General features: G+C 46.6%; 1 protein-coding gene across 3 annotated transcripts in view; it reads left to right on the forward strand.

Moving 5' to 3' along the window:
- The window catches only part of MALT1 (MALT1 paracaspase), a 143,676-nt gene that overhangs the window by 42,579 nt on the left and 74,287 nt on the right, over positions 1 to 26,810 (forward strand). Inside the window, exons 1-2 of one of the 3 annotated variants that reach the window (XM_037902593.2) lie at positions 19,595 to 20,142; positions 23,698 to 23,864. In XM_037902593.2, the coding sequence (XP_037758521.1) occupies positions 19,982 to 20,142; positions 23,698 to 23,864 (328 nt within the window). In that variant the 5' untranslated portion in view covers positions 19,595 to 19,981. Of the gene's footprint in view, positions 1 to 19,594; positions 20,143 to 23,697; positions 23,865 to 26,810 lie in introns of those variants that run through there. The other 2 variants (XM_037902594.2, XM_043546332.1) reach the window with 2 other exon arrangements.

Consider the following 26,810-nt stretch of genomic DNA (forward strand, 5'->3'; position numbering starts at 1 on the left):
AGAAACATTTGAGTTGTTAGCTAATCTTTTAAAATAACGTACTTATAACTTTGTAAATTACATCGGGTTAGATCGATCAATCTATCTGTCTATCTAATTGGTTTTATATCACTTCCCATCACCCATCACTGAATGTCTTATACGAAAAATTCATAGCAATGGCGAAGTTCTTGCTGGATTTCATGGAATCTCTGACATGTCTCCCATTTGGGGGTTACAACTCTGCTTTTGTTTTTGGGGTGTTTTAAAATTAATTTCCTCTGCTTTTTTCTCAAGGGTTTAGCGTTAGAAGGGGTGAGGGTGTCAGTTTTCAAAGTGTCATTGTCATGGTGAAAGGCTTTGGTCTCTTCTGGCAATTTTGGTGAAAAGGTGGATGGTGCTTTTAATACACAGCTGTCCAGAAAACCACTTCCCAAAGGGAGGCTGGAGAGAGATTATGTTACTGGGTGGCACAATCCTTTCGCCTGTGTGTCTGAGAGAGACCGACAGAGAGAGAGAGAGAGAGAGTTACATCTTGCTCCCCCATTGTGCCTGTCCCACTCCACTGGCTAAAACCCATTCTCAGGGCAAATAAGTGGGTGCTCCATTGTTTGCCCCTAAATTGAAAGGCTATGATTCCATCTTCCTCAACTCCCTGCATAGTTCCTTTTCACTCCATCCATTTCCTCAGGTTGTGCACAGGACACAAAATTTGGCTATATGAAAATTGGAGGAAACTCTACAGTTTACTGTTAGATCCTTGCTTGTAACAACGGATTGTTCTCCAATCAGCTGGCCCAGCTTAGAAGTGTTATGCTGGGAGTTGAAATAAACCTCATTGAAACATAACCACCACTCTTCACTCAGATAAATGTAAAAACAAAACAAAACAAAACAATTAAGCTCCTTTATGGAATAGGATAGGAGCCACCACCCAAAATACATGTTATGCAGGGGCAGTCAGCAATGTGAGCTATGCGGGTAGAGGTGGAGGGGTTTTCACCTGGCGCCAGGTATTATTTATAGTGTTGTGTGTGAGAGACAGAAGCAGCAAAAATATGACAGAAGCACACAGAGCACACATTAAGGGAGCCCCAGCAATAACCTGAGAAACATTAGTAGTGTGACTCTACAAGCTAAGAGGGAATGCTTTTGGGTAAAGTGCTGGCTAGAAGGAGGCTTGGAACTGTGAGCAAAATAAAATAAAATGTTTCCTGCTGTTTGATCCCTAATGTTTTCAGGAAAGCATGACTTTACATACATTCTTCATAAATAAACAGAGAAATATCTGACTCCATCATCAATTTCTCCTATCAGAAACAACTCACAACCCCCCAAATTTCTCTAACCACTTGGGCCAAAAGGGGTAACAAAAGATAAAATAATTTGTTTTTTGCTGCCACCAAATTTACTCTTCTTTTTTATGATTTTGACTCACTATGGCTAATATTTGTCTCCTTACCTATCTCTTTGAATATCAAGTAGCATTCTTTAAGGGTGGTAATGTTAGACTACATCTCCCCTTTATTATATTACTACAGGTGTTTAAAACTAAGCAGTCTTCACTAGGTGTGGGAATAAGAGATGGAAAGTAAACTTATTTCCACGATTAATGTACTCCTGAGATATAAGGTGCCAAAATGGAAGAGACAACTTGAAACCAACTTTTAAACATAAATAGCAATAATAAGTGCCAGCAGAATGGTTCTTGGAACACAAGCATGGCTCCACTCTCCTCCTCAGGTGCAGCTTTTAACAGCAGAACTGCATGAGAAATTGATTTTTCATTTTGTTGGAAATTCCAGAATTCTGAAATTTGTTCTCATTCTGAAATGGAGCAAAAGCAAAATGCACTGAAATTTCCCACAAAACAAAATTCTGAAAAAAACATTAGTTTGGGGTCAACCAAAATATTTTGTTTCAATAAACTCTAAAAGTTTCATTCTGATTAGACCTTGTTTTATATAACATAATGTAATAATATATAATTAATAAATAATTGAAATGCAAAGTCATTTTGAAACATTAAAAAGTTCCATTGAAAAAAGGTTGGAACAGAATGTTTTGACCTTATCAAAATGCTTTCTGCTGATCAGTATTTTCCAATAGCAAAATTTCCTACTAGCTGTACTCATCAGTACAGGAAGATTTTACCCCCAGAATGCAGTAGGGTTCCTACATTCCTCAGAGCTAGCACCTTTTAAATGGTAAATAAGATCTCCCAGGCAACAAAAACTAGACTCTTGTGGGATCTGTCAGGATTGAGCACCTTCGGCTGAACCTGACGACTAGCCAAGTCAGTCACCAGGCTGATTAATGATCTCATCTGGGTTGGCTGAAGGGAGCCAGCAGGCCTGCTTTTAAGATCAGCGGCAGCAGTGGGTTGCTAGCTCCTTGATACTTCTACCTGAAACTGCAGTTATCTTCTACCCCCACCCCCTGCCTCAGTCTTATTTGGTTCCTGACTCTGGCTCCAACCCTGGGCTTGGCTTCCTGGTTTCTAGCTCCTGGCCCCCCTCAGTCTTGTTCTAAACCACTAAGCTAGACTGCTGGCACCCAGACTCTTGGCAGGATGCACTTAAACTTTGTCCTGAATGCTGAATTCAGATAAACACCATGAAAAATACCTGTATTAAAACAAAGATTATATGGCAGTTTGCCGAGTCTGATCTTAGATGGGTTAAATTAAAAGTTTAGATAGTTCCTGCCCCTAGGAGTTTACACGCTTATGTTTTATGCGTGTAGACTGCCTAGCACAAAGGGTCCTGGTTTACAGTTGGGGTCCCTAGGCACTACTGTAATACAAATAATAAAATCACAATATTATCTTAATGGGATTGTGATCAAACTAAAAAGCAAAGGTAGTATATTTTGAGAATGCTTAATACTCACTATATTAACATTTTATTAAGTCAATGAAATGTGTTCCAGACAGCTGTTTTTAAATTGCTAACGTTTGCACCAAATGTTCTCCTCCATAATCATGTTAATTTATATATGTATAGCACTTTGCTTCCCAGTAGACAATTATTCCTGTATGGTAATTAGTGATGCTTGTGGCATATAAATCATTTTCCAGCAAACCCTTCCTGCAGTGTCTATATTCAACACAACGCCTAGTACAAAGGAATCACCAAAACTAGGATTAATTCCTTAGTTGTGACAGGAATAAATGACTGTCTGTACTTTAATTAAAGAAGAGCTAATGTAAAGTAAGCAATCACAGCAGCAGCCCTTAATGCTGATCCTGTCTTAATCTATTTTTAAATGTTTATCAAGTAACAGTATCTGACACTCTCAACACATGCAATTTCTTGAGTCTAGTTTTATAGATATATGCTAACAAAATGATCATATTATTTTCTGAGTTTTCACGTAGTGAGTAGGAATAACGCAATAGGCAAATAATGCAATATTTACTGAGAAAAGAGGTATTGAATATCTCGGCCCATCTAGTATAGATAATAAGCTTTTCAGGGCATGAACCTTGCCTTTTTATGCATTTTAGAAATCTCCTTTGTCCCACTGAAATCAAAGGGAATTTTACTTGGGTCAGGACTTTGGGAGTTGGCCCAAAATATTGCGAAAAATAAAAAGTGCTAACAAAATTTAGCAAGCTAAACAGAAATGATTAAACATTAGCACAAGCAAACAACAAACAACAGTTCCTGTATTTAAGCAATATAAACTACTGTACAAATGGATTCCACAAAAAATAAATATGCTCCACTTTTCTGGGTTTTTTTATGACCACATGCTCTATTTTAGCAACCTCAGGTAAACAACCTAATTTCTGAAACTGTAAATGTATGTACTTACACTTGTAACTGTGTGTACTTACACAGGGCCAGGCTGGTGGCTTGATCCTATGGTATAAGAAAATTTGACAAATAGAGTATCTGTTTGATCCACAGTGCTGAGGTTAGTTGAAAATTTCAGTGTTGGTTGGCTGGGTCTGATCATAATGCAGTGTGTTTTTTTAAGAGAGTCTATTTCATCATACTGCAGCAGGTGCCTCTTCCCAGGGTAATTTTGGAAAGAGAGTAGTGGCAAAGCAAGGAATTTCCTCATGGACTTCAGTGGGATCAGGGCTTGATGTCAAGTTTTCATGCTAAGGTATTGGGTTGCTTTTAGAGTTGCTTAAGCATGTGCTTAAGTGCTTTGCTAAGTATGGATGCTTAAAAGTTAAGCACCTACTTAGAGGCTTTGCTGAACCGCAAAAGTGTCCCTAGTCTGTGATGAATCCGTAGAGGTTGTTATGTGATGTAGGTGGCATTGATGTCAATGAGCTCTCTCAGAAACTGTGGTAGATTAAATTGGAAATACCCCCAATTTCTCAATTTTAGTAATTGAGAAAACTCCAGGGACTTGCTGTTTCAAGTTACAAAGGACAAAACAGCTGCTGCAAATGTTCACATTCATATAAAACTGAACATCTATACATTTACCCGTAACAGGTGGGCTAAGAAAGCAAAGGAGGTCTGGTGAATTTTAACAATCACAAAAAATTCACACCCTTCAAACGATGATTAACGAAATGATTATGACGAGATAACTGGCTCTGTGGATGAGGGAAAACAGTGGACGTGTTGTTCCTTGACTTTAGAAAATCTTTTGATATGGTCTCCCACAGTATTCTTGCCAGCAAGTTAAAGAAGTATGGGCTGGATGAATGGACTATAAGGTGGATAGAAAGCTGGCTAGATTATCACTACTCAACAGGTAGTGATCAATGGCTCCATATGTAGTTGGCAGCCAATATCAAGCAGACTGCACCAAGGGTCGGTCCTGGGGCCAGTTTTGTTCAATATCTTCATTAATGATCTGGAGGATGGCGTGGACAGCACCCTCAGCAAGTTTGCAGATGACACTAAACTGGGAGGAGTGGTAGATACGCTGGAGGGTATGGAGGGTAGGGATAGGATACAGGGGGACCTAAACAAATTAGAGGACTGGGCCAAAAGAAATGTGATGAAGTTCCACAAGGACAAGTGCAGAGTCCTGCACTTAGGACGGAAGAATCCCATGCACTGCTACAGACTAGGGACCGAATGGCTAGGCAGCAGTTCTGCAGAACAGGACCTAGGGGTTACAGTGGACGAGAAACTGGATATGAGTCATCAGTGTGCCCTTGTTGCAAAGAAAGCTAACGACATTTTGGGGTGTATAAGTAGGGGCATTGCCAGCAGATCGAGGGACATGATCATTCCCCTCTATTCAACATTGGTGAGGCCTCATCTGGAGTACTGGGTCCAGTTTTGGGCCCCACACTACGAGAAGGGCAACAAAAAGGGCGGAGAACAACAAAAATGATTAGGGGGCTGGAGCACGTGACTTATAAGGAGAGGCTGAGGGAACTGGGACTGTTTAGTCTGCAGAAGAGAAGAATGAGGAGAGATTTGATAGCTGCTTTCAACTACCTGAAAGGGGGTTCCAAAGAGGATGGCTCTAGACTGTTCTCAGTGGTACCAGATGACAGAACGAGGAGTAATGGTCTCAAGTTGTAGTGGGGGAGGTTTAGGTTGGATGTTGGGAAAAACTTTTTCACTAGGAGGGTGGTGAAGCACTGGAATGGGTTACCTAGGGAGGTGGTGGAATCTCCTTCCTTAGAGGTTTTCAAGGTCAGGCTTGACAAAGCCCTGGCTGGGATGATTTAGTTGGGGATTGGTCCTGCTTTGAGCAGGGGGTTATACTAGATGATCTCCTGAGGTTCCTTCCAATCCTGATATTCTATGATTCTATGATTCTAACTGATAAATTATTTTGTGAATCTGGCCCTAGTCCTGCAATGAGTGCCACAAAGGCAGACCCTGTCCCTAGGAGGAGCCCAGTGGAATTTGATGAGGCTCCACATTGCCTTAGGGTTCTGCACAGAGTTGAGAGGCTTGTTTCTATGCCCATTTTATTCTTGACTATTCTGCTGAGACTACTGCTGTGACTCTGGCTACAGAGTGGTCTCTAAGGCCTCATCTACACTTACACTGTTTTGTCCACAAAAGGCAGCTTTTGTCAACAAAACAGGGAATGCGTACGCACTACAATGTGACTTTTGTTGGCAAAAATGTCCTATTTCGCTGACAAAATACAACGAGAGACATAAGACTTTCTGCGCAAAATTTTTGTTGACAAAGTGCCAGTGTAGACACCCTGCTGGATTTTATCATACCAGGAGGTGTCCCACAACGCCCAATCTGACCACTCTGGTCAGTGGTTTGAACTCCACTTCCCTGCAGCTAGGTAAACAACCATCCGCCCCTCCCCCTTAGAAGTCCCGGGAATTTTTGAAATTCCATTTCCTCTTGGCTCAGCGTGGAGAGGTCTCATTGCATCTTTCCAAGTGACCATGGCAGGTTATCGCAGCAAACGCTGTCCTGCTTGGACCACTGTGGAATTGCTGGATCTGATCAGTATATGGAGAGAGGAGGCTGTAAAGTCTCAGCTGTGCTTGAGCCACAGGAATTTTGATACCTACAGGCAGATCTCTCGAGGCATATGTGAAAAGGGCTACGATCAGGACACGCTGCACAGCAAAGTGAAGATAAAGGAGCTGAGGAAGACGTACCATAAGGCGAGGAAGGCAAGCCGTTGCTCCGGTGCTGCACCTAAAACCTGCTGGTTCGATAAGGAGCTGGACACTATCCTCTGTAGCTGTCCCACCTCCACTGCCAGGAGCCCCGTGGATACTTTGGCGGGCCTGGAGGTGATGGAAAGATGACCTAACCCAGAGGATGAAGTCAGTGATGTAGAGGTGGAGTTAGACGACAATGTGGAGCTCCTGGTGCGGTTACCTGGTGGGGCAGGCAGCCAGGAACTGTTCAGCACGGAGTTGTCCAGCCAGTCTCAGCAGTTGCTCTCTGCCAAGCAAGAAAGGAAAGCAGCAGAATACGGACCCTGGACTTCAGAAAAGCAGACTTTGAATCCCTCAGGGAACTGATGGGCAGGATCCCCTTGGAGAATAACATGAGGGGGAAAGGAGTCCAGGAGAGCTGGCTGTATTTTAAAGAATCCTTATTGTGGTTACAAGGACAAACCATCCCAATGTGTAGAAAGAATAGTAAATATGGCAGGCGACCAGCTTGGCTTAACAGTGAAATCCTTGCTGATCTTAAACACAAAAAAGAGGCTTACAAGAAGTGGAAGATTGGACAAATGACCAGGGATGAGTATATAAATATTGCTCGGGCATGTAGGAATGAAATCAGGAAGGCTAAATCACACCTGGAGTTGCAGCTAGTGAGGGATGTTAAGAGTAACAAGAAGGGTTTCTTCAGGTATGTTGGCAACAAGAAGAAAGCCAAGGAAAGTGTGGGCCCCTTACTGAATGAGGGAGGCAACCTAGTGACAGAGGATGTGGAAAAAGCTAATGTACTCAATGCTTTTTTTGCCTCTGTCTTCACGAACAAGGTCAGCTCCCAGACTACTGCACTGGGCAGCACAGCATGGGGAGGAAGTGGCCAGCCCTCTGTGAAGGAAGAAGTGGTTCGGGACTATTTAGAAAAACTGGACGTGCACAAGTCCATGGGGCCGGATGCCTTGCATCCGAGAGTGCTAAAGGAGTTGGCGGATGTGATTGCAGAGCCGTTGGCCATTATCTTTGAAAACTCATGGCGATCGGGGGAAGTCCCGGAAGACTGGAAAAAGGCTAATGTAGTGCCCATCTTTAAAAAAGGGAAGAAGGAGGATCCTGGGAACTACAGGCCAGTCACCGGAAAAATCATGGAGCAGGTCCTCAAGGAATCAATTCTGAAGCACTTAGACGAGAGGAAAGTGATCAGGAACAGTCAGCATGGATTCACCAAGGGAAAGTCATGCCTGACTAATCTAATTGCCTTCTATGATGAGATAACTGGTTCTGTGGATGAAGGGAAAGCAGTGGACGTGTTATTCCTCGACTTTAGCAAAGCTTTTGACACGGTCTCCCACAGTATTCTTGTCAGCAAGTTAAAGAAGTATGGGCTGGATGGATGCACTACAAGGTGGATAGAAGCTGGCTAAATTGTCGGGCTCAACGGGTAGTGATCAATGGCTCCATGCCTAGTTGGCAGCCAGTATCTAGCGGAGTGCCCCAAGGGTCGGTCCTGGGGCCGGTTTTGTTCAATATCTTCATTAATGATCTGGAGGATGGTGTGGATTGCACCCTCAGCAAGTTTGCAAATGACACTAAACTGGGAGGAGTGGTAGATACGCTGGAGGGTAGGGATAGGATACAGAGGGACCTAGACAAATTGGAAGATTGGGCCAAAAGAAATCTGATGAGGTTCAACAAGGATAAGTGCAGAGTCCTGCACTTAGGACGGAAGAATCCAATGCACCGCTACAGACTAGGGACTGAATGGCTAGGCAGCAGTTCTGCAGAAAAGGACCTAGGGGTGACAGTGGACGAGAAGCTGGATATGAGTCAACAGTGTGCCCTTGTTGCCAAGAAGACCAATGGCATTTTGGGGTGTATAAGTAGGCGCATTGCCAGCAGATCGAGGGACATGACCGGTAGCAGTCCGGTAGCAGTCTGTTCCCCTCTATTCGACATTGGTGAGGCCTCATCTGGAGTACTGTGTCCAGTTTTGGGCCCCACACTACAAGAAAGATGTGGAGAAATTGGAGAGAGTCCAGCGAAGGGCAACAAAAACGATTAGGGGTCTGGAACACATGACTTATGAGGAGAGGCTGAGGGAACTGGGATTGTTTAGTCTACGGAAGAGAAGAATGAGGGGGGATTTGATAGCTGCTTTCAACTACCTGAAAGGTGGATCCAAAGAGGATGGATCTAGACTATTCTCAGTGATAGCAGATGACAGGACAAGGAGTAATGGTCTCAAGTTGCAGTGGGGGAGATTTAGGTTGGATATTAGGAAAAACTTTTTCACTAGGAGGGTGGTGAAACACTGGAATGGGTTACCTAGGGAGGTGATGGAATCCCCTTCCTTAGAAATTATTAAGGTCAGGCTTGACAAAGCCCTGGCTGGGATGATTTAGTTGGGATTGGTCCTGCTCTGGGCAGGGGGTTGGACTAGATGACCTCCAGAGGTCCCTTCCAACTCTGATATTCTATGATTCTATTCTATGATTCTATGATTCTAAGCAGGAGAGGAGATGCCTGGTAAGTGCAGGGCCGGTGCAAGGATGTTTTGCGCCCTAGGTGAAACTTCCACCTTGCGCCCGCCTCCCCCCCACAGCCCTGCGGCAGCTTCCCGCCCCCCCTCGACCTGAGGCGCCCCCCTTCAGCAGCTCCGTGCCCCCCCCCCCCGCCCTGAGGCACCCCCTCGTGGCAGCCCCCTGCCGCCCCCTCCCTCCCTACCTCCCTCCCCTCGGCCCGGGGAGCCGTGCGGCAACTCCCTGCCGCCCCGTCCCTCGGCCCAGGGAGCCACGTACGGCAACTCACTGCCCCAGCTCACCTCTGCTCCGCCTCCTCCCTGAGCACGCCGCCGCTTCTCCTGCCTCCCAGGATTGCAGCGCCAATCAGCTGTTTGGCACACAAGCCTGGGAGGGAGAGAAGCAGAGCAGGGTGGCTTGCTCAGAGGAGGAGGCGGAGCAGAGGTGAGCTGGGGCGGGGAGCGGTTCTCCTGTGCGCCGCCCTCCCCCTCCCCGTTACTTGCTGCAGGCGGCCCTCCCCACGCCCCTTGCCCCAGCTCACCTCCGCTCCTCCGCCTCCCCAGAGCACGCTTTTGGCCGCCCCCAACCACTTGGCGCCCAAGGCGACCGCCTAGTTCACCTAGTGGTTGCACCAGCCCTGGGTAAGTGGCTGTGGTTTGTGTAGTTCAGAGGTGGGTTCAGGCTATAGAAATATACAAGGCTGGCTGTGTTTCTGTGTGCTAGACATTTGCCCATGCAGCTAATCATCACGGAGGAACAGGGTGTTGATGCACGTCGCGATCTCACGGGAATCCTCCTGAGAGATCTCTAGGAAAGTTTCCTGGAAGTACTTGGCAATCCTCTGCCGAAAATTTCTTGGCGGAGCTGCTTTGTTCCTTCCCCCATTGCAGGAAACTTTCCTACGACATTCGGCAATCACTTGTGCAGGGACCAAAGCGGCACACGGGTGAGCAGCATAGGGACCCGGGTGGAAGCCACAAGCATGTAGTAGATGTACCCTCGCTTCCCTGCTTACCCTCAGCAGTGAGATATCTGGTACAATGACCCCCGCCTGTGGGGTCATTGTAACAGTGCAGGAGAATTTTAGAATTTTTCCCCTAGATGGTTGCACTGCAACCCTTGCAGAGTGCTCTTTTCCCCATGTAGAGCACCCCCCCCACCCCCCATGCAACACTCACCATGCTCTGGGTGTTTGCCGGGATGTGTGCTTGCCACGGGTCCATGAGAAAGTGATTGTTATGTTATTAGAGGTGCATTTTACTGAAATGTTTCAATGCTGTGCATGAACTTAACAATCACGTTTCTGTGCATTGTTCCTTGTGCTTCAGCAGATGTAGCCTCCAGGAACACCCCCTCCACACACTGGCTGAGCGTTGCCACCAGAAAGAAAGTGCCCTAGATGGAGCAAAGTAGACATGTTCCGGGAGGTACTGCACTTCTCCAATGCAGAGAAAAGGTAACTCAAGGAGTGGATGGAAGCGGAAAGGCAGGAAAAGAAAATAAGGAGTTTGTAAAGGACGCTACTGAGTGGGTGATTTAAGTCATGGAGGAGCAAACGCAGATGCTGAAGTCCTTAATAAGGCTACAGACTGAGCAGATGTGTACCCGCCCTTTCCTGCAGCACAGTCAGAATTCTTTTACATGCCCCCCCAAACTCCACCCGCACAGTCCTTTCTGCTTTCCGGGACTTCTCGGTTTCCCCTTCACTTCACCCCCTCGGACAACTTTCAAAATGATAGCTGGACCTACACACAGCTCTGAAAGTCTGCCCTTCCCTGGTCCCTCCTTTCCCACTAAGTGCCTTTGTGTGTGTATGTGTGTGCGTGTATGTATTGTTTCTCGTTCAATAAAAGCAAAGTTTTTGAACAGTAATTCATCTTTATTTGTTTCCTACAAATTGAGATAGCTGGCACTACCAATACATACACAGTGTAATCATTAGCTTACTGGAATGTAAGGCCCCAAATGCCACCATTGATTCCTAGGAAAACTACATGTAATTTAACATTGCAACACCAATCAGAGATATACATTACTGGTTCTCATTTTCAGAGTGTTGCCTCAAAGTCTCCCTGATTTGAATTGCCCCCCTCTGGGCTCCTCTGATAGCCCTGGTATCTGGCTACTCAAAATCAGCAGCCAAGCGGTCTGCCTCAACACTCCATCTCTGAGCAAACCTTTCACCCTTAGCTTCACAAAGATTATTCAACATACAACATGCGGCTATGACCATGGGAATATTATCCTCATTGAGGTCTAACCTGCCATAAAGGGATCACCAGCACTGTCATCCAGCATCTACTCAGCCTGTTGTTGAACTGCTCCTTATTGCTGTCCAGGTTTTTCCGTTTAAGGTTTCATGAACCACGGCTGTAAGGGGCACACCAGGTCTCCCAGGCTCACTATGGGCATTTTAACATCCCCCACTAAAATCTTCTGGTCTGGAAAGAAAGTCCCCTCTTGTAGCTTTTTATACAGGCCGGTGTTCCTGAAGATGTCTGTGTCATGCACCTTCCCAGACAACCCCACGTTGATGTCAGTGAAACACCCCTGGTGATCCATAAGCGCCTGCAACATCATAGAGAAGTACCGCTTCCTACTGATGTACTCCATCGCAAGGTGGTCTGGTGCCAAAATTGGAATATGTGTGCCATCTATTGCCCCTCTACTGTTAGGGAAACCCATTTCTCAAAAGCCATCCACTATTTCACATGCATTTCTCAGAGTCACAGTCCTTCGTAGCAGGATGTGATTAATTGCCCTGCACACTTGCATTAACGCAGCCCCAATGGCTGACTTCATGACTCCAAATTGATTCACGACTGACCGGTAGCAGTCTGGAGTTGCCCGCTTCCACACAGTGATTGCCACGCACTTCTTTACTGATAGGGTATGTCTCATCCTGGTGTCCCTGCACCGTAGTGCTGGGGCGAGCTCCACACACAATTCCAGGAAGGTGGCTTTTCACATCCAAAAGTTCTGTAGCCACGTGCATGACTATATGATCTCACCATTGAGTGCTTGTTTCCCAAGCCCAAAAGTGACGGTCCGCTCCCTGCAACTGTTCCGTGAATGCCAAAAGCAATCTAAAGTTGTTCCTATCCATGTCACACAGCATGTCAGGCAACTGGGAGTCTTCTTCAGTTAGGAACTTTGTGATTAACTGCACTGCCATCCACAATGTCTTCATGACAGTTTTTTTTCCATAGATATTTAGGTCAGATGGGACCATTATGATCATCTAGTCTGACCTCCTGCACAATGCAGGCCACAGAATTTCACCCACCACTCCTGCAAAAAACCTCTCACCTATGTCTGTGCTATTGAAGTCCTCAAATCGTGGTTTAAAGACTTCAAGGAGCAGAGAATCCTCCAGCAAGTGACCCGTGCCCCATGCTACAGAGGAAGGCGAAAAACCTCCAGGGCCTCTTCCAATCTACCCTGGAGGAAAATTCCTTCCCGACCCCAAATATGGCGATCAGCTAAACCCTGAGCATATGGGCAAGATTTATCAGCCAGATACTACAGAAAATTCTTTCCTGGGTAGCTCAGATCCCACCCCATCTAATATCCCATAACAGGCCGTTGGGCCAATTTACCATGAATATTTAATTACCAAAACCATGTTATCCCATCATACCATCTCCTCCATAAACTTATCAAGTTTAATCTTAAAGCCAGATAGATCTTTTGCCCCCACAGCTTCCCTTGGAAGGCTGTTCCAAAACTTCACTCCTCTGATGGTTAGAAACCTTCATCTAATTTCTAGTCTAAATTTCCTGGTGGCCAGTTTATATCCATTTGTTCTTGTGTCCACATTGGTACTGAGCTTAAATAATTCCTATCCCTCTCCGGTATTTATCCCTCTGATATATTTATAGAGAGCAATCATATCTCCCCTCAACCTTCTTTTAGTTAGACTAAACAAGCCAAGCTCCTTGAGTCTCCTTTCATAAGACAAGTTTTCCATTCCTCGGATCATCCTAGTAGCCCTTCTCTGTACCTGTTCCAGTTTGAATTCATCCTTCTTAAACATGGGAGACCAGAACTGCACACAGTATTCCAGGTGAGGTCTCACCAGTGCCTTGTATAATGGTACTAAAACCTCCTTATCCTTACGGGAAATACCACTCCTAATGCATCCCAAGACTGCATTAGCTTTTTTCATGGCCATATCACATTGGCAGCTCATAGTCATCCTATGATCAACCAATACTCCAAGGTCCTTCTCCTCCTCCGTTACTTCTAATTGATGCGGCCCCAGCTTATAACTAAAATTCTTGTTATTAATCCCTAAATGCATGACCTTACACTTCTCACTATTAAATTTCATCCTATTACTATTACTCCGTTTTACAAAGTCATCCAGATCCTCCTGTAGGATATCTCGGTCTCTCTCTAAATTGGCAATACCTCCCAGCTTTGTATCATCCGCAAACTTTATTAGCACACTCCCACTTTTTGTGCCGAGATCAGTAATAAAAAGATTAAATAAGATTGGTCCCAAAACTGATCCTTGAGGAACTCCACTGGTAACCTCCCTCCAGCCTGACAGTTCACCTTTCAGTAGGACCCATTGTCATCTCCCCTTTAACCAATTCCTTATCCACCTTTCAACTTTCCTATTGATCCCCATCTTACCCAATTTAACTAATAATTCCCCATGTGGCACGGTATCAAACGCCTTACAGAAATCTAGGTAAATTAGATCCACTGTGTTTCCTTTGTCTAAAAAATCTGTTACTTTCTCAAAGAAGGAGATCAGGTTGGTTTGGCACGATCTACCTTTTGTAAAACCATGTTGTATTTTGTCCCATTTACCATTGACTTCAATGTCCTTAATTACCTTCTCCTTCAAAATTTTTTCCAAGACCTTGCATATTACAGATGTCAAACTAACAGGCCTGTAGTTACCCGGATCACTTTTTTTGCCTTTCTTAAAAATAGGAACTATGTTAGCAATTCTCCAGTCATACGGTACCACCCCTGAGTTTACAGATTCATTAAAAATTCTTGCTAATGGGCTTGCAATTTCATGTGCCAATTCCTTTAATATTCTTGGATGAAGATTATCTGGGCCCCCCGATTTAGTCCCATTAAGCTGTTTGAGTTTCTCTTCTACCTCAGATATGGTAATATCTACCTCCATATCCTCCTCATTCCCATTTGTCATGCTACCATTATCCCTAAGATCCTCTTTAGTCTTATTAAAGACTGAGGCAAAGTATTTGTTTAGATATTGGGCCATGCTTAGATTATCCTTGACCTCCACTCTATCCTCAGTGTTTAGCAGTCCCACTTCCTCTTTCTTTGTTTTCTTCTTATTTATATGGCTATAGAAGCTTTTAATATTGGTTTTAATTCCCTTTGCAAGGTCCAACTCTACTTGACTTTTATCCTGTCTCACTTTATCCCTACATGTTCTCACCTCAATAAGGTAGCTTTCCTTGCTGATCCCTCCCTTCTTCCACTACCTGTATGCTTTCTGCTTTTTCTTAATCACCTCTCTGAGATGCTTGCTCATCCATCTTGGTCTACAACTCCTGCCTATGAATTTTTTCCCCTTTCTTGGGATGCAGGCTTCTGATAGCTTCTGCAGCTTTGATTTAAAATAATCCCAGGCCTCCTCTTCCTTTAGATCCATAAATTCTTCAGTCCAATCCACTTACCTAACTAATTTCCTTAATTTTTGAAAGTCAGCCCTTTTGAAGTCAAAAACCCTAGTTGCAGATTTATTTTTGTTAATCCTTCCGTTCAGTTTGAACTGAATTAGCTCATGATCACTTGAGCCAAGATTATCCCCTACAACCATTTCTTCTATGAGGTCCTCACTACTCACCAAAAGCAAATCTAAAATGGCATCCCCTCTAGTCGGTTCAGCAACTACTTGATGAAGGAATCCATCAGCTATCGCATCTAGGAAAATCTGAGCCCTATTATTATTACTAGCACTCGTCCTCCAGTCTATATCTGGGAAGTTAAAGTCTCCCATGATCACACAGTTTCCATTAGTATTTGCTTTATTAAAAACATTAAAAAGGACTTATCAATATCCAAATTAGATCCCGGCGGTCTATAGCACATCCCAAGCACTATCCTAGGGGAGGCTCTAATAGTTTTCTTCCCCAATGTAATTTTTGCCCAGACGGACTCCATCTTATCCATTTCATCGCTTCTTATTTCTTTACATTCTACCTCATCATTGATATACAATGCTACTCCACCACCTTTACCTTTATTTCGGTCTTTCCTAAACAGCACATAGCCTTCAATACCTGTAGTCCAGTCATGACTACTATTCCACCATGTTTCTGTTATCCCTATAATATCTTGTTTCACTTCCTGCACCAGTAGCTCTAGTTCCTCCATTTTGTTACCTAGGCTCCTCGCATTGGTGTACAAACATCTTAATTTTTGCTGTTTGGCCTCACTCACATTCTGTACCCTATTAGGCACGGTCATTCTACAGCCAATATAACCTATTAGACTGGTATCTACACTGCCCTTCCTCCTACCCATGGCTGTAGCCTCTCTTACTTTGTTTTCTTTCCTCTCAATGCTAAAATCCGGCGTGGAGATTACCTGGACATCTCCCAACCATCTCCCCCAAATTCCTAGTTTAAAGCTCTCTTAATCAGTTGTGCCAGCCTCCATCCTAGAAGTCTATTTCCTTCCCTACTCAGATGAAGTCCATCCCGAGAAAACTGTCCTCTGTCCATGAATGCCTCCCAGTGGCCATACATCCCAAAGCCCTCCTTATAGCACCACTGCCTAAGCCATCTGTTGATACTCATAATCTTGTCACACCTTTGTTGCCCTTCTCTAGTTATCAGCGCATAGGAGAGCAGTGCAGAATCCATCCCTTCTCACAAAGATGCTGGGGTGCACAGCAAACAAGGACCATTGAAAAATGTCATGCAAGAAAGCCAGAAGCCCATGGAATGCTGGGACAGAAAGCAATGCATCCTAATACACTGAGCCCAGTCCGAAGATGCGCAGCGATCCGCTCTGCCTTCCTACAACACCTAGACGCAGAAGGTGTCGAGTTGGACTGTGGGATAGGTACCCACAGTGCATTGCTCACACGGTCAGTGATAGTGCCCCAACTGTGGATGCACTCTGCTGACAGAGGGAGTGAGTGTGAACATGACATGCCAATTATTATTATAGCAATTTTTGAGTGTCAACATCTATAGTGTAAACAAGGCCTAAATCAGGCAGTTAGGTAGCTAAGTATATAGCTAGTCCTGTCTCAGGATGCCTAGGCTTTGTGTAAAACCTAGGCTGGAGTCTCTGATAACAATCTTTTTCTTGGTTGTTCCATAAGCAATGGTCTAAAGGAAATGTTCACTGGAACTTACAACTACCATCAAGGGTGTCAATTAGTATCAACTGGAGCAGTTGTTTTTGTGATCAGGTTAATCATTGCTCAGTAGAAACTGGACTGAGACATATCAAACTCACTTCAAGGCCATGAAGGAGCTGTCAGGTAGTAAAGACTTACATACGCTGCCCCTCATTAACTATATTTTACAGCATGGTGTCTGAAGATTGACAATTTAGAAAAAATAACTTTTAGATGAAGTGCCTACTGTAGGGGTAACACAATAAACAACTTTGAAAGCAACTTACTACAAATATTAATCATACGGAATGTAAATAACCACAATGTATAATGAAGTCCTCCTCCTCCTAAGCAGATATTTGCATATGAATGTACCTTAATATCCTGGATGAAATCCAGGCTACATTAACTTTAATAGGGTCAAGATTTCATCCCATGGTGCCTTTACTAGAAGAGGGAAAAAAGGCTCTAAAAACTGGAGGTTCTGCTTAAGCTTCTTTTGCGGGGGAAGAATGCTGGGGGAACAGAGGGCACAGCTGGAAGCGATAAAACACTGAAACCAACAAAAACCTAACGTGCTAGCATTATATATCCTAGAACAGCCAGCCACAGGCATGGGCACACTGCCCCTGTTCATGAAAGGTGCTCTATTATAATGCTAACCCTTTCTCAGAGTGGTCATTGCTGCACATGCTACTGCCAAAGAGAACAGAAACACCGTCAAGTAGAAGAGGAATGCCAATATTCAGTAACACAACATACAGGAAAAATTCCCACAATCTGACATAAATCTGGAGGTTAACAAAGGGGGTTTTAAAGGGTCAGTTTTAATTATTGATTAAGTGTCTGCAGTGATCTTGGCACTGTACAAGACACACAAATGGAGGCATTTGGACATCCAGATGATAGGGTTAGCCTGAAAATTAAAAAGAAAAATTTTAACTGAGGATACCTTATGCCAAAAATTCCCAGGGTTGGTGCCTGAAGTTTGAAAATCTCCCCTTAGAATGTCTAAGGAACAAATGGCAATTAGGGCCCGGTCTCCCATTGACAGTAATTGGGAGTTAGCTACTTAGTTGCCATTTGTGCCTTTGAAAATCTCTGTAAACATATATTTAGGCATTAAGTAAAAGTTGCTTGGTTTTCAGGGGAGTAAAGGTGCTGGGTATACTCAGCTGTCTCTCTTGGTTACAGCACATCACTGGGAAGGCTCCTGTGCTCTATTCCTGGCTTTACCAGTAGATCATTACATGTCACCAGCAAGTCAAGCCACTTGTCATGTCTTTGCCTCAGTTTAACATGTCACATTGGTTTAAAAAGAGGTGCAATGAGGTTTATAAACCACATTGCGCTCCTGAGATAGAAAGTAATATTGAAGAACAAAGTATTGTTATTTAACAATTCAATTATCTTGCTTTCAGATTAGTAGTGTTTCAAGGAAAACAAGATGTGAACAAATGAGAATCAGAGTACATGGCGTTGGCTAAAATCATCCAATTTGAGTGCCTACAGTTAGCGACCTAACTACATATTTAGGCACCTCAATAGGTGGCCTGATTTTCATAGGTGCTGAATACCCATTGAAGTCAATGGGAGCTGCAGGTGCTGCCAGGGATCTTTGAAAATCAAGCCACTTATTTAGGTGACTAACTTTAGGCACCCAAGTTTGAAAACTTGGCGATTGATTAAAATAGATGGTAAAATACAGAGAATTTATTTTTAAGTGATTGAAACAAATCACTGGCAATCTATATAGATACGCATCCTCTGGGTAGCCTCTGACAGTGGGTCTCCCCTGGCATCCAGAATTCAACTTGAAGTGTGCCTAAACTCATGTTTAATTGTTAGTCGCTTGTCATAAAAGTGAGGCCCCAGGAGTGTAAATGGTTTATTTTCTGAAATATAAAGCTAATTTTGCCTATTTTAAAGATCAGGTTGACTCCCCCCTTTCTGTTTTGTTTTTCATAAGAAAGCTTTTCCCCATATCTAGGTACCTTCAACTTCATCATGACAAAGGGCAGGGCCAGTAGCTGCTTCTATTTGCAGCAGGCCTAAGCAGAGCAGGAATGGGGACATAGATGCATCTGAGCCTCCCACCCTCAAACTTTGCTTCTAGGCTTTTGTTGTTTCCTAATGAGCATAACAAAAACCTTGATGGTTTCATTATTTCCCTTTCACTTGTTAGAACAGCTGAAGTTTTCATTCACAGACTGAAATTACAGCTTAATGTTTCTAGAATAAAAAAACTTCCAAATTATAGAATCATAGAATATTAGGGTTGGAAGAGACCTCAGGAGGTCATCTAGTTCAATCCCCTGCTCAAAGCAGGACCAACACCAACTAAATCATCCCAGCCAGGGCTTTGTCAAGCCGGGCCTTAAAAACCTCTAAGGATGGAGATTCCACCATCTCCCTAGGTAACCCATTCCAGTGGTTCACCACCCTCCTAGTGAAATAGTGTTTCCTAAAATCCAACCTAGACCTCCCCCACTGTAACTTAAGACCATTGCTTCTTTTTCTGCCATCTGCCACCACTGAGAACAGCCAAGCTCCATCCTTTTTGGAACTCCCCTTCAGGTTCCAAAGAGGAACATATTTATGTATGTTTCACACAGCTATAGGCACTGTTGTTCCCTGTTGGTAGTGTATGGACATTTCAAAGCTCTCCCTGGAGCTTAGCCTGAGGGGATGCCCGTCCTTCCAAACTTTAGCCTAATGATCCATACTCCATGCGGGGAGGGGGGAGGATAAGAGGACGGTGTCTCTGACTACTAATTAGCTACTACAACAATCTAGCAACTTGGTGGCCTGGGTAGTACTGAGAGGAGTTGGGACATGGGGTGGTGAGCAAGGCCCCATGGCAGGATCAGGCTGAGGTGAACTGGACTGGTACAGGGAGTGGGGAGCCATTCCAGGGTCTGGCTGAACTGAGGTGAGTGGTTGTGGGGGACCCATAGCAGAGTGATGCTTTAGCAAGGGACAGGCCAGGACAGGTTGAAAGAGTGGGGCAGTCATGGCATGGTTAGACTGAGGGAAGGGCTGTGGGGAGCTGGGAGAGGATCTCCATAAGGGGCTCTGGGGGGCAGGCACAGAGACTAGGTAGTCATGCAGGGAAAGGGAGATGAGGGCTGGCATAGTGAGTGGAGAGAACAGCAGGGTCAAGCTGAGGTGAGAGGAAGCGGGGGGGGGAACCCCGGTAGGATCAGACTCTTGGAAGGGCTGGCACAGGCATGTCTGGGGGAACCAGAGGCTGGGGCACAGAGCCGAAGGGGCTGACAGAGTAAAGAGGAGCCTCAGCCCGGGCAGGTTAAAGTGAGGAGAGGGGCTGGCCCAGGAAACGGGGCGTCGCGGCGGTCGGGCGGGGCTGGCACTGCAGGGCGAGGGAGGGGCGAAGACAGACGAGACCCAGCAGCTCCCTGCTCGCCCGGCGGGTGGTTGCTGGGGCGGGAATCCCCGGCTCGCTCCTTCCGGGTGCAGGCGCCGCCTCCGCCCCGTTCCCGGAGCCTGAGGCGCGGGGGCGGTTCAAAGCGCTCCCGGGGCCGCTCGCAGGGGTGTCTGCTCCCCGCGATGTCGGTCTCGCCCGTGGCCCCGCTGGGGTCGCTGCCCATTAACCTGCTCAAGGAGCCGCTGCTCCGGCGGCTCAGTGGCGTGCTGGACCGCGCAGCTCCGGGCAGGGGCTGGAGAGACTTGGCGCAGCGAGCCGGGAGCCACGGCAGGGTCAAGCTCAGGTGAGCGCAGCCCCCGGGGGCCGCCGAGGCAACGGCAGGCGGGGGGCAGGAGCGGTGGGGTGCCTGGCGCGCAGGAGCCCGGGCGAGTCGGGACAGAGGGTCTGGCGCCGGGCGGGGGAGAGGCACATGGGGCAGGCTCAGGTGAAACGAGCAGCCGGCGGGAGCTTGGCACAGGGGGCAAGTGAGGGTGGCTGGGGGTCCTGGCACAGGGGGCAAGTGAGGGTGGCTGGGGGTCCTGGCACAGGGAGAGGAGAGCCCTGGGGGGGCAGGTGAGGGTGCGGCTGGGGGTCCTGGCACAGGGAGGGGAGAGCCCTGGGGGGGCAGGTAAGGGTGCGGCTGGGGAGCCTGACACAGGGAGGGGAGAGCCCTGGGAGAGGGGCAGGTAAGGGTGCGGCTGGGGAGCCTGACACAGGGGGGGAGAGCCCTGGGGAAGGGGCAGGTGAGGGTGCAGCTGGGGGTCCTGGCACAGGGAGGGGAAAGCCTTAGGGGGGCAGGTGAGGGTGCGGCTGGGGGTCCTGGCACAGGGAGGGGAGAGCCTTGGGGGGGGGCAGGTGAGGGTGCGGCTGGGGAGCCTGGCACAGGGAGGGGAGAGCCCTGGGGGGGGGCAGGTGAGGGTGCGGCTGGGGAGCCTGACACAGGGAGGGGAGAGCCCTGGGGAAGGGGCAGGTGAGGGTGCAGCTGGGGAGCCTGGCACAGGGAGGGGAGAGCCCTGGGGGAGGGGCAGGTAAGGGTGCAGCTGAGGAGCCTGGCACAGGGAGGGGAGAGCCCTGGGGGAGGGGCAGGTGAGGGTGCGGCTGGGGAGCCTGGCACAGGGAGGGGAGAGCCCTGGGGGAGGGGCAGGTGAGGGTGCGGCTGGGGAGCCTGGCACAGGGAGGGGAGAGCCCTGGGGGAGGGGCAGGTGAGGGTGCGGCTGGGGAGCCTGGCACAGGGAGGGGAGAGCCCTGGGGGAGGGGCAGGTAAGGGTGCGGCTGGGGGTCCTGGCACAGGGAGGGGAGAGCCCTGGGGGAGGGGCAGGTGAGGGTGCGGCTGGGGAGCCTGGCACAGGGAGGGGAGAGCCCTGGGGGAGGGGCAGGTGAGGGTGCGGCTGGGGAGCCTGGCACAGGGAGGGGAAAGCCTTAGGGGGGCAGGTGAGGGTGCGGCTGGGGGTCCTGGCACAGGGAGGGGAGAGCCCTGGGGAAGGGGCAGGTGAGGGTGCGGCTGAGGAGCCTGGCACAGGGAGAGGAGAGCCCTGGAGTGGCAGGTGAGGGTGTGGCTGGGGGTCCTGGCACAAGGAGGAAAGAGCCCTGGGGGGGGCAGGTGAGGGTGTGGCTGGGGGTCCTGGCACAGGGAATAGAGAGCCCTCGGGGTTCAGGTGAGGGTGTGGCTGGGGGTCCTGACACAGGCAGTGGGAGAACCCTGCAGGGGGCAGGTGAGGCTGTGGATGGGGGCCCTAGCACAAACAGTGGGAGAGTTGCTGCTGGGGCAATGTCACCTCAGGGAAGAGACTTTGGAACATGTAGCGAGGAAGCCACAGCATGCTCTGGTGAATGCTTGGGCAAGGAGTGCCTGGCATGCACACTTTGGGTGCTTCAGCAGTGACAGGTGCAGATTCTCAGTAGGTTCCTAGCTGAGTGCAGGGGTGGGTAGCTGCTACAGGGAACAACTTAAGGATCCATGCAAGGCTTGACACAGAGACGTAAGCCACTTGGGGCAAGCGGACCACGTGAGTGACAGATTTGGTGTATGCAACGTGTGGTGATGATCTGTTGTGATGAGATGCACTGTCTTATTGGTTTCATTCTTGTGGCTAAAATGCCCACTGTTCTTATTCTGTAAGGTAGGTGAATTATTCTTTTGGCTGGCACCCTTTGTAGTTTGGTGAAGAAGTTTAGTGATGTAACTGCTGTGCAGACTAAGTAATCCTACAGTCTTAAGAGGCATATCCCATGTTCTTACAGAGCAAACAGGAAGACAAACGTGAAAATTGTTGCAAGGGAGAAAATATACTGGTACAAATTGGTCTGCTTTGTAGTCTTCCTGCCAGGATGTCTTCACACTTGCCTGCTGCTGAAGTTTATTGGATCTTGGGTTATGTTAGTGTCCCTTTTTCTCAAGAGTCTAAAAACCCTTTCCCATCACCACCTTATCAATTAATCTGTAGCAAGTACATGGTAATTAAATAAAGGGGTTCTAAACAAACGTTTCTTGTGGTGACATATGACTTCATATATTTCCATAACTTTGATCCTCTCCTAATTCTTCACATTTTGAGACTATCCAGAAAAGGTTATTAGAAGTGGCTGTGAACGCTTAAGACTGAAGTTTTAATGCATGGATCTCTACGTCTGCAATTACAGATTGACAATGAAGTGTAAATACATTCGTAGACTTTAAGGTCAGAAGGGACCATCTAGTCTGACCTCCTGCACATTGCAGGCCACAGAAGGCCCCTAACCTCTGGTTGAGTTACTGAAGTCCTCAAATCATGGTTTAAAGACTTAAAGTTACAGAGAATTCACCATTTGCACTAGTTTAAACTTGCAAGTAACCCATGCTGCAGAGGAAGGTGAAATCACAGAATATCAGGGTTGGAAGGGACCTCAGGAGATCATCTAGTCCAACCCCCTGCTCAAAGCAGGACCAATCCCCATTTTTCCCCCGATCAACTAAACGGCACCCTCAAGGATTGAACTCACAACCCTGGGTTTAGCAGGCCAATGCTCAAACCACGGAACTATCCCACCCCAGGGTCTCAGTCAATCTGACCCAAATGTGGTGATCAGTTAGACCTTGAGCATGTGGGCAAGACCCACTAGGCAAATGTCTAATATTTAATCTTTCTTAAACTATAGCAGTACATCAGTGATGAAAGCATCATATCTGAAATAGTGTCTTCCTGGAACCACAGTTTAAATCCTGCCATTGGTGACTCATTGTTTATTGCTTTTGAAGTCGGCACACCGTAAATGGAAAGGTTTTTGCACAGGTATTTGGTTTTTCAGAGGAGATCATGAAAAGTGAAGTCCTGCCTACAAGTGGAGGAGTCTGCCCACTGTATTGGCTAGAATTGTTCTACACACACATACTCTTTGTGTGGCATGCAGTTCACCTTCGTTCCAGGCAGCTTAATTAAAGTGGCTGTGTATGATTTGTATACAGTTGTCATGTATTTTGAAATCCTCTTGAGTTGAGATGCTGCATATGTGTAAGATACTTTAAATACTTCCAGGAAACAATAAAATATAGAACTGGGAACATACTTCACATTAGTGGAATAATCTCTGCTAGACTCATATATGAAAATCCACTGCTTAATGGGAGTCAGAAGTGTACATCAGGAAGATCTTGTATTTGTAGTAATGAACCAGATTCCTGTCAGTAATTTCCCCTGCAAAAATGAATATTTACTTTCACATATTCAGTTTTATCAATATTTCCGTACAAGGCAATCTCATCGGGGCAAAATTAGGTATGAGTATTGCACAGAGATCAGGTTTCTCTTTCTCCATTTTAAATTGATCAGCTGGCATACACACAAATGCACATAACATATTTGTTTTATTTTAATTTTTGCAGTTCTCTGGAGTTGGAACAATGTTCTCTCAAAGTACTGGAGCCAGACGGAAGCCCCAGTTGGAGTCTCCTGAGACTAATGGGTGAAAGGGGTTGCACTGTGGTGGAACTGATGGAATTCTTACAGGCCCTGGAACACACAGAGGCTCTTCAGTGTCTCAGTCCTCCAGGTTAATTTTCGTTCTTAAATTCACCATTTATATGCATTATGCTGGAAACTCACTGGGGGAAGGGTCCTGTAGTGGGTAGAAGAATTTATAGGTAAAAGCTAGCAATACTACACTTCCAATTTGGAAACTGAAAAAACTTCCATAATCAATGTCTTTTTTTTATTTATACAGAAGTATTGAGGTGTGTGGTGTGTTGTTTTTTTATTTATTTTATTTTATTTTTTTTAAGAATCCAGAATAGATGAACTGTTAGGAACAGATGGGCAGAACAGAAGAGTCTGTTATGAAGACAATAGGTATATTTGGGAGGGAAGGTAGATGGTTTGCTTGCTTAATTATTTAAAAAGTAAGGTTTTTGTTTGTTTTCCTACTGTAACCCCTGCAGCCAGGACCACACAGGAGTCTGGAAAAGTGGATTCTTTTCTGTCTTATGAATCAACAGAACTGTCATTGGTCTACACTTAAAATTTGGATTGACCTAACTGGGTTGCTCAGTAGTGTGAAAAATTCACACTCCTGAGTGCCTTAGTTAAGCCGACGTAACCCCGCCATTGTGGACCTGGCTAGGTCAATGGAAAAATTCTTCAGTCAACCAAACTGCTGCTTGGGAAGGTGGATTACCCATATCAATGGAAAAATTCTTTTGTCGATGTAGGAAACGTCTATGCTATAGTGGCATAGTGCCCATACAGGCCTGCTGACAGTGGGGGAGAAAGGGGGCAATTCCCCACAGACCCAGGCAATTTAAAAAGGTAGCGGCAGCTGGGAGCCCTGGGCCCTTTTAAATTGCCAGAGTGGGCCGCAGGCAGAGGTGAAAGTAAGCCGGAAGGCCCGGTACGGTGTATCGGCAAGAGCCGGTGCACCGTTCTGGGACCGGCTTTCCCAGATGGCAATTTAAAGCCCTGGGGTAGCAGTGGCGGGGCTCTGGCAAGGATTTAAAGAGTCCCAGGACTCCAGCCCACGCTACCGCCCTGGGGCCCTTTAAATCCCTGCCTGAGCCCTGCTGCCCGAGCCCTGGGGTAGTGATGGTGGGACTCTGGCGGGGATTTAAAGGGCCGAGGCGATAGCGGCGGCTGGAGCCCCGAGCCCTTTAAATCCCCGACGGAGCCCAGCCGCCGCTACCCCAGGGCTCGGGCAGCAGAGCTCAGGCAGGGATTTAAAGGGCTCGGGGCTCCGGCAGCCACTACCACCGCGGAGCCCCAGGCCCTTTAAAGCTCTGCCAGAGTCCAGAGCCCCGGGAAAGCGGTGGCAGCCAGGAGTCCCCAGGGCTCCTCGGTGACTTAAAGGGCCTGGAGCTCCATTGCCATAGGAGCAGCTGGAGCCCTGGGCCCTTTAAATCGCTCCCAACCCCCAGGGCTCCCAGCCGCCTCTGCAGCTGGTAGCTTGGGGGTGATTTAAAGGTTCCGGGGATTTAAAGCTGTGCCTCTTCCGGTTGAGAGCACGCCCCCTGCTCAGGACTCCGGCATACCGTTAAGTCCTTTAACCTACTTTCACCCCTGGCCAGAGGGCTCCTAGGCGCTCCTGACCGCACTGGGCCCTGCGCTTTGGGGGGTCCTGTGGGCTGGCATGATTGGCCAGCTCGGTCAGTCCCGAAAGTGACAGGCGGTCCCAGAAGTGATGGATTCCTCACTTCCGCCTCGGTCCTTCCCCCTCCCCCTCCCCAGGGACGGCCCTGGCCCTGGGGCCCAGAATTGCTATTGGCGGGCCTGTGCCCATAGTGTAGGCATGGCCTAAGACTCCTCTCAACCTAGCTATTGCCTTTCGGAGAGGTGGATTAACTGCACTGATGGAAAAACCCCTTCCGTTGATGTAGGAAGCATCTAAACTACGGCACTACAGCAGCATGGCTGCCATGCGGTAGCTGTGCTGCTGAAGTGTAGACATAACCTGAGCAAACTTATTACTGAGGTCGGAGCACTCATTGTTTGCAGCTGTCCTTTGTTACATGAAACAAGGCTAACAAAATGGGGTGCTGATCCTTAATTTGGATTTCTAGATGCTATGCAAATTATACATTTCAACAGAATTCCTGTGTGTTAAAATAGTAAATCTATGAGGAAGACCACAACTGAGCAGTCATCTTGCTGAATCTAGTCCTACTGCATTTTGATGCTATCTGGTTTTGAATTCTAGATAGTAATTAATGAGATTTCACAAACAGAAAAAGTTAATGTATGTACAAGAGCAACAGTCAGAATCATAGGTGAGTTTTGTACTCCTTGTCCCTAATTTTTGAGAATAAATGTGTTTTCATTACTACCTATAATTTATTCCAAAAACACCAGGCCAAATTCTGTTTTGTTATATAAATTGGCCCCCTAACATTAGCTTTTATAGTTTGAGGCCTTAAATCTGGGAAGAATTCATACAGGAATTGTTGTTTTAGGATAAATTAATCTAGATAATTAGTTATCCTGTTCTGTTTCTTAAATCAGCTATGTGGGAATAGCTGTGTGGTGTTTTAGACTCACTGTGCCTACTTTTTACAGTTGAATTATTGCTTTCGCCAAGATCGGTATTAGAACTGCAATGTGTTGCTTTGTGTAAAAGGAGGGTAATGTGAAGAATTCAAAGGTATAATGAACTTTTGTGACCGTCTAAATGAAAGTGTATCTGCATGAACATATTAAGGCCAGGTCTACACCCGAGACTTTTGCAAGTATAGCAATGTCAGGTATGGAAGTGATTTGGGGAGGTGGGGCAACATTTCTATACTGAGAAAATCCCTAGTGTAAGGGGAGAAATGTGGACTCGACAGAAATACCATTAAGTGAGTACATAATTGGTTAAACAACCACAAACAAAGAATAACTATTAATGGAATGATGTCAGATTGGAGGGAGGTCTCAAGTGGGGTTCCACAGGGATCTATTTTGGGCCCAGTGTTGTTTAACACCTTTATTAATGACCTGGATGGAGGTATAGAGAGCATACTGATCAAGTTTG

The sequence above is a fragment of the Chelonia mydas genome, chromosome 5, assembly GCF_015237465.2.
Source record: "Chelonia mydas isolate rCheMyd1 chromosome 5, rCheMyd1.pri.v2, whole genome shotgun sequence".
Lineage (NCBI taxonomy): Eukaryota > Metazoa > Chordata > Testudines > Cheloniidae > Chelonia > Chelonia mydas.